Here is an 11,347-nt window from a genome sequence, read left to right on the forward strand (position 1 = left end):
AGGATTAGTATTATTTTCTAATTCGCGCTTTTCTTTTTCTCCTTCTTAGTCAAAGCCGTCCGTTACTTGCATACTTTGAGTTCAATGGTTTGTTTGGACTTTTGGAGGATTTCAAGAGTTCCCAATTTAGACTCCAAATTCCGAAATGTCGATTTATGGTAGACTTGTCAAATCATTGAAGTCGCACATTTCAGGGCCTTGTTCGATATTTGTTGAAATAGGAAGACTATGAAAAAACTTAGAGGTGGCTAGCCCACGTGTCTTATAACGAGAGGATTCCTTAAAAAATTGGACTCATTCGATTACATTTACCTGATTTAGGGGCTTATTTTATAATATTTCACCTATATAATTTTGTCGAAATTAGCCATTTCTTTATGAAATATTCGTTAAAAGGATCACATATCCATTTTGGTATTTATTTATTTTTATTTTTACGAAAATGGGTATCTACTATCTACCCATTAAACTGAATTTAACTTTATACCTTTTTTTTTTTCAGAATTGATTTTTCAAAATGTATATCATTTAGTAGTATTTACTATTTTCCTTTAAATGTACCCTTATTTTCAACCTAACCCTAAATATATTTCTTATTTTTTCATAATTTTGTAATAAAAAAAAAAGACCCTTTTATTTAATTTTCACAAGAAGGCTAAAAGAGAAAAAGTAAAAATATATATATACATTTTTTTACTGATGAATTACTGTAATTAATTACTGACTAAAAAACACAGAGTCAAAATTCACTTAACTGACGTGGCATACGCACTGAACCATAGATTTCTTTTCCGGGATACTCAAGGAAAATATCTATGGTTCCGTACAGTTTATGAGTGTCTTTTTTAGTCACGTTATCATTATTTTAATTACTATTAATTAAGAACAGGTTTAATAATTAAATAGGATATTTAAATTACTAAAACACCCTTAGTAGGAGAACAAAAAGTTGCGCTTTTCAAGGAAAAATATTTCCGTGAAAACATGGGCGTAGTTAGGGCAGTGGCTTCAGGCCTCAGCAGATTGTTGCAGAGACCTTTTGGTTTCAGTGTTTGAAACATGGAAGCAGAACGATAAAGGCTATTTTAGGTATTACAGAGGAAACAAAAGGGTAAAATAGTAAGTAAAAAATACTGCATTTCTTTCTCTTGCTCTCTCTTGTCTTTTAGTACACAAACCCACCAACTCTGTTCTTGTTCCCTTTGCGTTGTTGATGACCAGATGACGATGAAGAAGAAGAAGAAGAAGATGAAGATGTTGTGGGTTTCACTTTCATGGCTGCCAATGAACAGTTCTCCCTCATAACGATCTCTTCATCCATGAACATTTGTCTGCATCGACACTCCACACTACAAAACGCTCGATCTCCTCTGTAAAATTTAAAAGAAAGACAGAAGAGAAATCAAGATCTGGGTTCTCTTAAAACTCTAAAAGTTTCAGATGAAACCATATTTTTAAATTCTTCATTTTTAGAAGAAAAAACCAAGATGTGGGTTTTCTTTAATATTAACTAGAAAAGAAAAGAACAGAAGAACCGAATAAAGTTTATGTTTTTAGAACTTAAAAGAGAAAACAAGATCTGGGATTTTAAAAGAAAAAACAGAGAAACAAAGAGATGGGTTTGACTCACTTGTACATATAGATGTCTTTATCAGGCAAGAGTCTCTGTTTACAGAGAAAGCATGCATCGAGAAACGAAATTGCAGGGAGTGGTGAAGAAGAATAACAAGTTGAAGGAAGAGGAGAGGGTTTGATCATTGTTGTTTTGTTGATGACTTGTGCAGTTTTGTTTAAGTTCTTCTTCTGGGCTTCTAGGAGAATACTCAAACCCACCATCTTTCATACTCTCTCTCTCTCTCTCTCTCGCTCTGGTGGTGACGGTGGGCGTGGTTTTTAAAATTAAAAAGAAAAAAAAAAATGAGGAAAAGAGGGATGAGAGAGAAGGATTTGGAGATGGTAGGTCTTCTCCTACCCCAATAGACAGCAGAAGCGAGGACGATCTAACTCCTAGTGTTTATTTACAGCCACGTACCCCCGTTGTTTTTTTTGTGATCTCCTATTAACACCCCAAATTTTACTGGAAACACACTATTTTTATGTAATAAATAAAACTATTTTTATGTAATAAATAAAAGTTCAAAATGATTGGTGTGTTGTAAGTAAAAGTTGATGAGCCAATAAATTTTCCTTCTAAACTTTTTAGGGGGTTTTACCTTGAAAAACACTTTCCTTACTTGTAGGAATTTAAATCTCAGGGGTCGTTTATTAAACTGAACAAATAAGTACTGAAATACTATAATTGTTGAAATTGTATAAGTGCTGAGAATATTGTCTGTTTATCTGTTTGAATTGTGTTGACCTGATTCAAATTAAGCATTGTAAAATACTTTTCTTACTTACTTGTAAGAATTTAAGCCTTAGTAAGAGTCATTTTGCTAAAATAAATTACTACATTGCCAATCCAACATTATAGTTTTTTTGGGTTCATGGTAAAAATTCAAATAAAAAAAATATAATTTTTTATATTAAGGGCTTCATCCAAGAATTTTTGAAAAAGGACGGTACCGAACTTTCTTGAAATTCCTAAAATTAAAATTAAAATTCAACGATATTTTTATTTATTTATTTATATCTAATGATAAAAATTATGTGTTAAGTTTATATGTGATCTGTACGCGATGAAGCATTGATTTATATTTTTGGAAGAGACAAGTTGAGCCCAAGGACCCTTAGTAAAGGTATAATTAGAGGCATAACTAAGCAAGGACAAGTGGGGTCTATAGTCCCCATTGAACTCTTTGAAAAAAAAAAATGATTTACTTCCCTTAGTATAGTCCCTATACTTTTTTTGAAAAATTGATTTAGTCCCTATTTAATATCAGAGTTACCCCTATGTGTTTTCAAATTGACTACATGCATCCCCCATTCAACTTCTAAAAAAGTTAAAAACAGGTTATTTATAGCCCCAAGTTTTGATCCATACCGGAGATAGAGAGTCAAACTAGGCTCCTTAACTTACTGAGATTTCAAATCTTAATAAGGGTCATTGGCCCACATGGGTTATCAAATGGAAAATCCAACACTATAACCTTTCAGATTTCAAAGAAAAATTTAGGTTCAAAAAAGAAAAAGAAAATCTTGACCTTGATCCAAGTTGTTGAAAATGGACGATCATCGAACTCCCAAATTTAGTATTTCAATTTTTCTGAATTTATGGCATGGAATAATGTTTTTGGATTTCGCACCTCAAAACTTTCCTTACTTGGTAAAAAAAGGTACTCCTTGTAGAGTCACTCTTTTATTTTTCAAATTGCCTGACATCCAGCTTGATTTTCTTATCACTCCATGCAACACTTTTTGAAAAGTCCACAAAACAACACATTGAAAAGAAATACAACTCACTCCTCTTTGATTCATTGTTTAAATAAGATTTAGACAAAAAAAAAAAAAAAATCAATCTTTTTTGTTTTAATCAAGTGTTTAGAAGGGATTGTCATTGATCTCCTAAATTTAAACGAACCAATGTGACTATCTCGATGATATAGGCCACTATCAAATGTTGATTAGCTATAGAAAGTTACAGTGCTACAGAAGATTTGTTCTCGCATTCGTTGCCTTCCATCGTCTCAGACTCAAATTAATGTAAAATTACTCAAGTGCTATCCAACTTTTCGTAAAAAGAAAAATTGGCCATTTATCCCCCCTCCCCCTCCACACCCACACCACACACACATGTTGATCAATTTTGAGATGCCCATGTGTTTTTCAATTTGACGACAAGCATCCCTTACAAGGGGGCACACTAAATATTTAAAAATAATAATGATTTAACTCCCATATTTTAATCAATATTAGAGATACTTCAACCTAACGACATTGAAGATAATGTGTTTAAAATGATATCAATGGGAATCTTTTGTCACTCTTATGAAAACTCAATATTTGCATAGAGGGAAATCAAGATTATCGGTAGTCCCCATTGATTGAAAATCCTGGTTCCGCCCCTGATTGTAAGGGTATGAGTTTAACCTACTTGATGATTCTTGAATAATTCAGGTGGGGTGAACTATCGCCATGGTTCAACAATAAAATGTTACCAAACGGATCACTAGGCAATATTCAAAAAACTTTAGTCAAATAGTCAAGATAATTGAATGAAATGTTGATAGTCGTAAGACTTAAAGATCTGCCATATAAACATCTATATCGTTCATCTAATGATCATCGAAATAACAGTTAAAGTGACTATTAGAATGCACACATTTGGATCACATGCATAAGAATATTGACTTAAACATTTTTACAATCGATTCTTTAGTTTTTAACAATTTGAGTTATTTGGATATTTTTTTAATATTTGGTTTTTTACACGTTAAGAAAACCATCCTTATTCTAGGAAGATAAATTCTATTGGCAGACCAACTTTTATTTGCAACACGACAATCCTTTTGAAATTAAACATCTATAAACATATAGCGTAGTGTGTTATAAGTCAAAGTTGGTGTGTTAATAAATGCTCTCTATTTTACTAATTGAAAGAGTTGAACTGACGGATAATCCTTAAGATTCGTACTTCACAACCCAAGAATCAATAAAGGCTAAAGAGGGTTATCATGTGGGCCATCTTCCCACCAAAACGTGTACAATAAATGTTACTTATCTGCCACGTGTATGTAAGGTAAGGAGAGGAAAGCATATATGGTTTTGATGGTGGGACCAAGAGAATCAGGACTGAATATTATATAACTTATAAGCATAAAAGTGTAAAGGGTATTTTTGGTATTTTAAAAAAATTAAATGACAGGACCTTGGTGGATGTGTGGAACCTACTTCACCCCCACTAGCTCATCATCCCAATCTACATAGCCCACAAGAAACTGATTGGACACTTTTGTGGGGTTAAACAGTATCCTCCATAGGAGCATTGTCAATCCACGTGAACCCTAGATCAAGACCGTCTACTTTCTGTAGATTGTAATCAAATTTTTTGGATGGTTCTGATCTAGGGACGACAAGAGTAGAGTGTATTGTCTTAGAGAGAATTCTAACACTACTCCCAAACTTTGGGGCCGATGAGCTCGAGGCGGGTCCTGCCTTGTTGGAAGAAAGTGATTGTGTCGACCCGGGCAAAGTGTCCTCCACTTGTTCCTAGTTTCAAATGTTGGATGATCTTCCTCAAGTATGATATTGAGAATCTCGAAATCCATAGATGATCTATGTTCGAGATCGACAATTCGACTTGGTTGATTCTTAATTAGGTTGTCTGGATAATAGAAGATCTCGGATTCTCCCGGAATATGGTTACTAGACATTCTGGATATAATGAGTCATCGATACTTTTTAGGTTTTCGACCGAGGGAAAGATTTCTTCCATTGATGCCTAGCAATGGCCTCGGGACCCTCCTAATTGTTCCCCTTAATGATCAAAATCAAAATGCAAATAAAAATAAGAGTAATGATTTTCTAACTCGTCCATGTGGCATATACTAAAATCTTAGATCTTTATTCCTTGGCATACACAATTACATATATTTATGGGGACATGCAAATGTGTCCCAAGACATTAAATCTATGATTCTAGCACATATCACGTTAGGAGAGTATTTTGAGTATGCCACGTGTGGAGGTCAGATTATCATGACTCTAATAATAATAGAATATTACTAGAATGACTTCAAGATTGTATCTCATATTGTACATCCTGATGTGAAAGTGTGTAGGAACCATGGAGGTTTTTAACTTGTATCTTGATGAAAAACATCTATGGTTCCTATACACTTTCACGTCAAGATGTGCAATATGAGATACAATCTTGAGGCCACTTCAGCATTATTCATAATAATAAATGATAATTATAATGACTTAGAGAGGCATTTTTTGAAGTAAAGTAAAGTTGAGCAATTTTTTCAACCTAATAAATCTTGTTACTCTGTTCAAATTAGAACTAACTTGAACAATTGAAAGTTTATCGTAGGATCTATGTAGCGAAAGATTAAAAAATATAACAGGGAGGAAGAATTGATGATTGGCTTCCCATTATTGATGATGTCCATGAAAAATTGTCCTATTTCTCTCTTCCTTTCTTTTGCTTTTTTTTTTGTTCTTTTTATTCTTTATATTCTAGTGCAAAAGAAGAGATGATAAGGTTGACGAGAATCGGATCTAATGCAACACATGATGTTATGAATGGCGGGGAAGGCCTAATGGGGATTGATGCCCTAATGGAGCACATGTTAAATCCAAAAATCTAAATTTTGCTAGGATTACCAAATGAAATGTCGAGGTAATATCGTAATATATAGCATAAGTTGTGATAACTCCTCAATAGAGGATTTGATCAAGGAATAGATTCTTAGTTGATTAGTTCTCAATTTCTCATTAGGTTAATTATGGCTTCAAATGATATTGAGGGAGAATATTATGATTGAGATGAGGGCAGAACTAAGAAGGAGCCAATAGGGGCGATAGCCCCCGCAAAACTCTGAGATACCCTTGTATTTTCAACTAATTACATGCCTCATTTGCCCTCATTTGCCCTCATTCTCTCACCCCTCCCCATTTTCCCTCACTTCCTCACCTTGCCCCAAATTTTTGAAGATCACATTGTCCCTGGCCATACCTTATCTCTTAGACTAATTGGAAATGATCTAAATATCCTTTTCTTCACCTTGAAATAAAAAATCACTAAGCTTCTCCTACAAAACTATTCATCTTCTAGCTATTTGGCTGCACCATTCACTATTGTTTGCTCCCACTACAAGAAAATCCAGTCTTTGCCCTGGTTGAGATAAGAGATATTCTTAAGGATACCCTTGAAAAATGAACCCTATTCCCTAAGATATTTGTATTTATCTCAAAAGCCTATACGAGACTTTAAAATTAAAAATGATGATAAAGGGAGCCCTTTTTATTTTTAAATATATAAATGGGGAACAATTTAAGGATGGGTTATATATATTTATATAAATGTAAGTCATGCAACTTTAATAATTTAGTAGGCACCACAAAACGAAAATTAATCATTTTATATGATATCTTGTGCTTGTGTGTGATTTAGTATTTGGTGAGAGTCTGAATTGATCATCTCTCTTATAATTAAGACAATAAATGCTTGAAAACAACTCTTAAGGACAAGGCACTATGCAATGCCTACAACATCTCAGAATTAATAACAAGGGAGTTTCTAACCTCAAACCACATTTGATGCACACCATCAATCATAATATATTGAGATGAGCAAAAACATATGATGTCTAGGTTTTGATACTAATTTTCTAGAAATCTATTTTATTTGGGCATCCTATGGAAATCCTTTGATCTTAGCTATTCTATTGATTGAGATATTCAAACGTCATTTGAGACATATTTTTTGAAAGGATGGCTGCCATTGGAAATGACTTTGACATTGGAGTCCCTTTGATAGGTATTGCGGGTGTATAATTACATTCAATAATGTGGGCCAATAAGATGCTTTAGCCACTAAAAAATATGGTTGAGTCAAGAAAAATACGTGTTGCCTACGCAAAGATGACAAAACCACTCGACGGATGAGTGGTCTAGTTGAGTCATCCGTGTATCAACTCAACTAATTTCTTTAAAGAATTTACTCTGAGTAAAACCTGGTAGAACGCAAAGCACTCAACTAAACACAATCGAGTGGTAGTTCGTAAATGAAGAATTATGAAAATAACAATAGAATCTGAGGGAATTCCAACAAAAGATTTCCAATGATATTTGGATTCTAATATTAGTTATATTCCTAGATTAACTTAGGTGATGTTTGTTAAACTGAAAAAAATAAGTGCTGAATAGTATTAAGCACTGAAACTTACAAGCACTGAATCTAAGTGTTGAAAAAGTTGTTTGTTTAGATGCTGAATCATATTTGTTACACATTGTTAAAACTGGTAAAATGTCTTTGTTACCCTTACAATCATATTATACATTGTTTGCATGTTTTAAATGCCTATTTCTTATCAAACACAATAAAATATATTATTTCTTATAAAATTAAAATACAATTCATTTTTAAATAATAAATAATACTCAAATCTTCAATTTATAAATAATAATTTCTATTTATAAAAGCCTATAAATTTCAAATTATTAATAAGAATGTCATACAAGTCACCAAAATTTGAAATCAACATTAAAATAACTTAATTTTAGATGAATAATTTTCGATGAAAATGAAGGATGTGTAATTATAAAAGCACTCTATGAATTAATAAAGGTAACCCACACCATAGCCAATTTTTTTTTTGTTTTATATGGGTTAAAGTTTTTGGAATGAGCAAATTTTTAGTGAGGATGGTCTATATAGTCTAGAGATCATTCTCATCAAAAAATCAATCCATTTTGAAACTTCTAACTTGTCAAAAATAATTTTCAAAAAAAAAAAAACTAAAAGAACGATTTATGATTCTTGAACTTGTTTTGATAAGGTTAGAAGTTTCGGGATGTGTTGATTTTTGGTGAGGATGATATCCTCATTGTAGAGACCATCCTCATAAAAAATCAACTTATTCCAAAACTTTTAACCCATATAAGACAAAATAATTTAGCCATGATGTGGGTTTATTAATTTGTGGGGTGTTTATATACTAATGAGGAGATCATCCTCACCAAAAATCAACTCATTCCAAAACTTTTAACCCATATAAGACAAAATAATTTAGCCATCGTGTGGGTTTATTAATTTGTGAGGTGCTTATATACTAATGATGAGATCATCCTCACCAAAAATCAACTCATTCCAAAACTTTTAACCCATATAAGACAAAATAATTTAGTCATGGTGTGGGTTTATTAATTTGTGGGGTGCTTATATACTTATACATGGGATATAAGAGGTAATATCATTTTAAGAATAAAGGGCATACTTGTCCATGCTCAAAAAAATGAAGGGTATACTTGTCCGTGTCGAAAAAAGAGAAGTGCTTACCATTTCAACACTTTTTTTCAGCATCAAAATAGTGCTGAATTTTTTTCACTTATTTTCAACAATAAGCGCTGTAAATATAGAGTAAACAAACGCGCTATTTTGACAAAAAATGCTGAATTTAATTTTTTTCAGCAATAAGTGTTAAAAAATAGTGTAAACAAACACTGTCTTAGTAAGTTATTGCAATTAGAAGGAATTCTAATATAATATGTAATTAAGGAGATGAGGATGAAAAGATCTTAATTATAGAAAATGATGAATATTTACAAGATTTCCATGGAAGTAGTTACTAATTACATTAGGACTCTTAAAATTTGTAAATATGATGTTTTTCACATAGGCAAAGAGGACTTTTTGATTGTCCGAGGAGTCTTGACCTGGGAAACTCTCTTAGATCTGAGACATTTTGCAAGAACTAGAAGTGAATTCTTTATCGAGATATGAGTTTTGGGGGTGTCGACAACAAATTTCACAAATCTACCTCAAGATTTATGAAATAAGATCGCAAATAATTTTATATTGATTTAATAAAAATGAGAGTACAAATTAGTCAAGTACAAAAATAGAGGTGGTGACGTGTGTAGCTTTCTTCTTTCCGGGCTTTGCGCATGATTGACTAAGAAGGTTGCTTTGATGACAGTTTTGTTGTGCTTGATTTTCTGTAGAGACTTTGTATGGATTTCTTCTCTCCGTGTTTTGTGTTTTATCGACTAAGAATGATTTCTTAACTTCTAGAGAAGGGCTTTTGGCTTTGGTTTTCTCTTTAATCAGAATATGAGTCTTTTGAAGAGTTTCGCTATGCCTCTGGATGAGGGCTTGTGAGATTCTTCTTCTTTAGAGAGAAAGTTTTTGTTTTCTGTGAGAAAGTGACCTAGGTCCCCTCCAATTGATGGAAGCTTTGATATTTATAGACTTAAAGATAATTTAACTTTTCAATTATGCTTCAATTTAAAGAGTTTTAATTAATTCGTCTAAAGGTTAAGTTCGTCCAAATTCGATTTTAATGATTCTATGAATTGTTGGTAGAACAAACTCATTTATTTGGGTCTATGTGAATCACTTAACCTTGTTTAGATGATGGGATTTATCTACAAAAGCCCAAGCCTAATCTTAGGAACTTTTTGATAATTTAAAGAATGTAGTGTCTCTTAAAATTTTGTTGTCTATAAGAGGTGAGGTAATTTTTTTTAATCTACAGGTACCACACCAACGCTTAGAATAAGGAATGTCACTAAAGTGATATTGTCATTGTATATATCAAATCAAAGTGTAAGTGGAAATTTGCCCAACATAGATGTTTGAGGTTGCATCAAACAAATAATTGATCGAGATGGGAGGATGTTCCCAAAGAATCAGAATCCAAAACGTTGTATCATTTATATTCTATAAGAACGGTATCTATGTGGCAAGTTTTGTTTGGTGTTTAAAACACATTAGGCTCCTAAACATGCTATGCACGTACACAACTCTATGTATTTTTAATCCAACCAAAACATGCCACATAGATACTCTATGTTGGATCGCATTTGCCACTCATACCCAAATGAAATGGTCCCTAAGAAGCCTGTGCTTCCATATCAATTGATGTTTGATGTTGTTCAGCAAATACCACACAAACACAATGGACTATGTATTTTGAGGTAATATTAAATATAATAGGTAAAGATGACTGATTTTAGAAAGAAAAATAAGGGCTTTGGTTATAGGGTATTTCGATCATTCTATTTTATCTATTAGAGAAGACCAAGATCAAACGACATGTCATTAGTTTTAAAACACAGGTATATCAAAGGGATCGACTAGTTGCACACCACCCATCATCAATTGCCTTCCATCATTTAAAAATTTCCCTTGCACTCCATTTGGATAATTATACTCCAAAAATAATTACAAAATCTTGCACTTTTTAAAATTTATTTTTATTTTTAAAATTTTTTATTCTTCATCAAATATGCCCAAAGAAATTATTGCTAGTTCAATAATTTTTGCAAGAAATAATTTTCATTTTAGAACCATGTTTACAATGTTATGTTCTCTTGAAATACGCAAGTTCAAATTAAATTCTAAACAAAGATTAAAAAAATTAGTGCCTTACTAAAGTTGGAGTCAAAGAGAACACGAATAAAATCAATCACAAAACACGATCAATGTAGAGCATAAACAAAGATTATATAACTGCAAGTTAAAATAAAGCTTAAACCTTAAAAGTTTAGGTATTGAAGTGCAAGGAATATGTTATAAAAATACAAATTTTTTTTAGGATTTTTTAAGGTTGGCGTGCAACTAGTCGGCCGCTAAATCAAATATTCACCAAAAACTTGGGGGTATGTCTAAATCAACCCTCATTTTAAGGAAAATTCACGGGGACTTTGTTTTTCACTGCGTTATGCGCGCATCTCCACG

At 32.4% G+C, this 11,347-nt stretch overlaps 1 protein-coding gene across 1 annotated transcript; it reads right to left on the reverse strand.

Annotated features, from left to right (window-relative positions):
• Nucleotides 1–890: 890 nt before the first annotated feature.
• Nucleotides 891–1,959, reverse strand: LOC147396013 (DUF581 family protein, putative (DUF581)). Its single transcript, XM_086450480.1, has 2 exons — nucleotides 1,631–1,959; nucleotides 891–1,370 (listed from the first exon to the last, which is right to left on the reverse strand). The coding sequence occupies exons 1-2, from the start codon at nucleotides 1,834–1,836 to the stop codon at nucleotides 1,166–1,168; spliced, it is 411 nt and encodes a 136-aa protein (XP_086306606.1). The 5' UTR covers nucleotides 1,837–1,959; the 3' UTR covers nucleotides 891–1,165.
• Nucleotides 1,960–11,347: the final 9,388 nt, after the last annotated feature.

Source organism: Akebia trifoliata, chromosome 8, assembly GCF_017979445.1.
Source record: "Akebia trifoliata isolate Shusen 1 chromosome 8, ASM1797944v1, whole genome shotgun sequence".
Classification (NCBI taxonomy): Eukaryota; Viridiplantae; Streptophyta; class Magnoliopsida; order Ranunculales; family Lardizabalaceae; genus Akebia; species Akebia trifoliata.

Coding starts and splice junctions, on each gene's coding strand:
- LOC147396013 (XM_086450480.1), bottom strand. CDS start 1,836: ATGGTGGGTTTGAGTATTCTCCTAGAAGCCCAGAAGAAGAACTTAAAC. Junction 1,371..1,630: donor AAAGACATCTATATGTACAA/GTGAGTCAAACC, acceptor TAAATTTTACAG/AGGAGATCGAGCGTTTTGTA.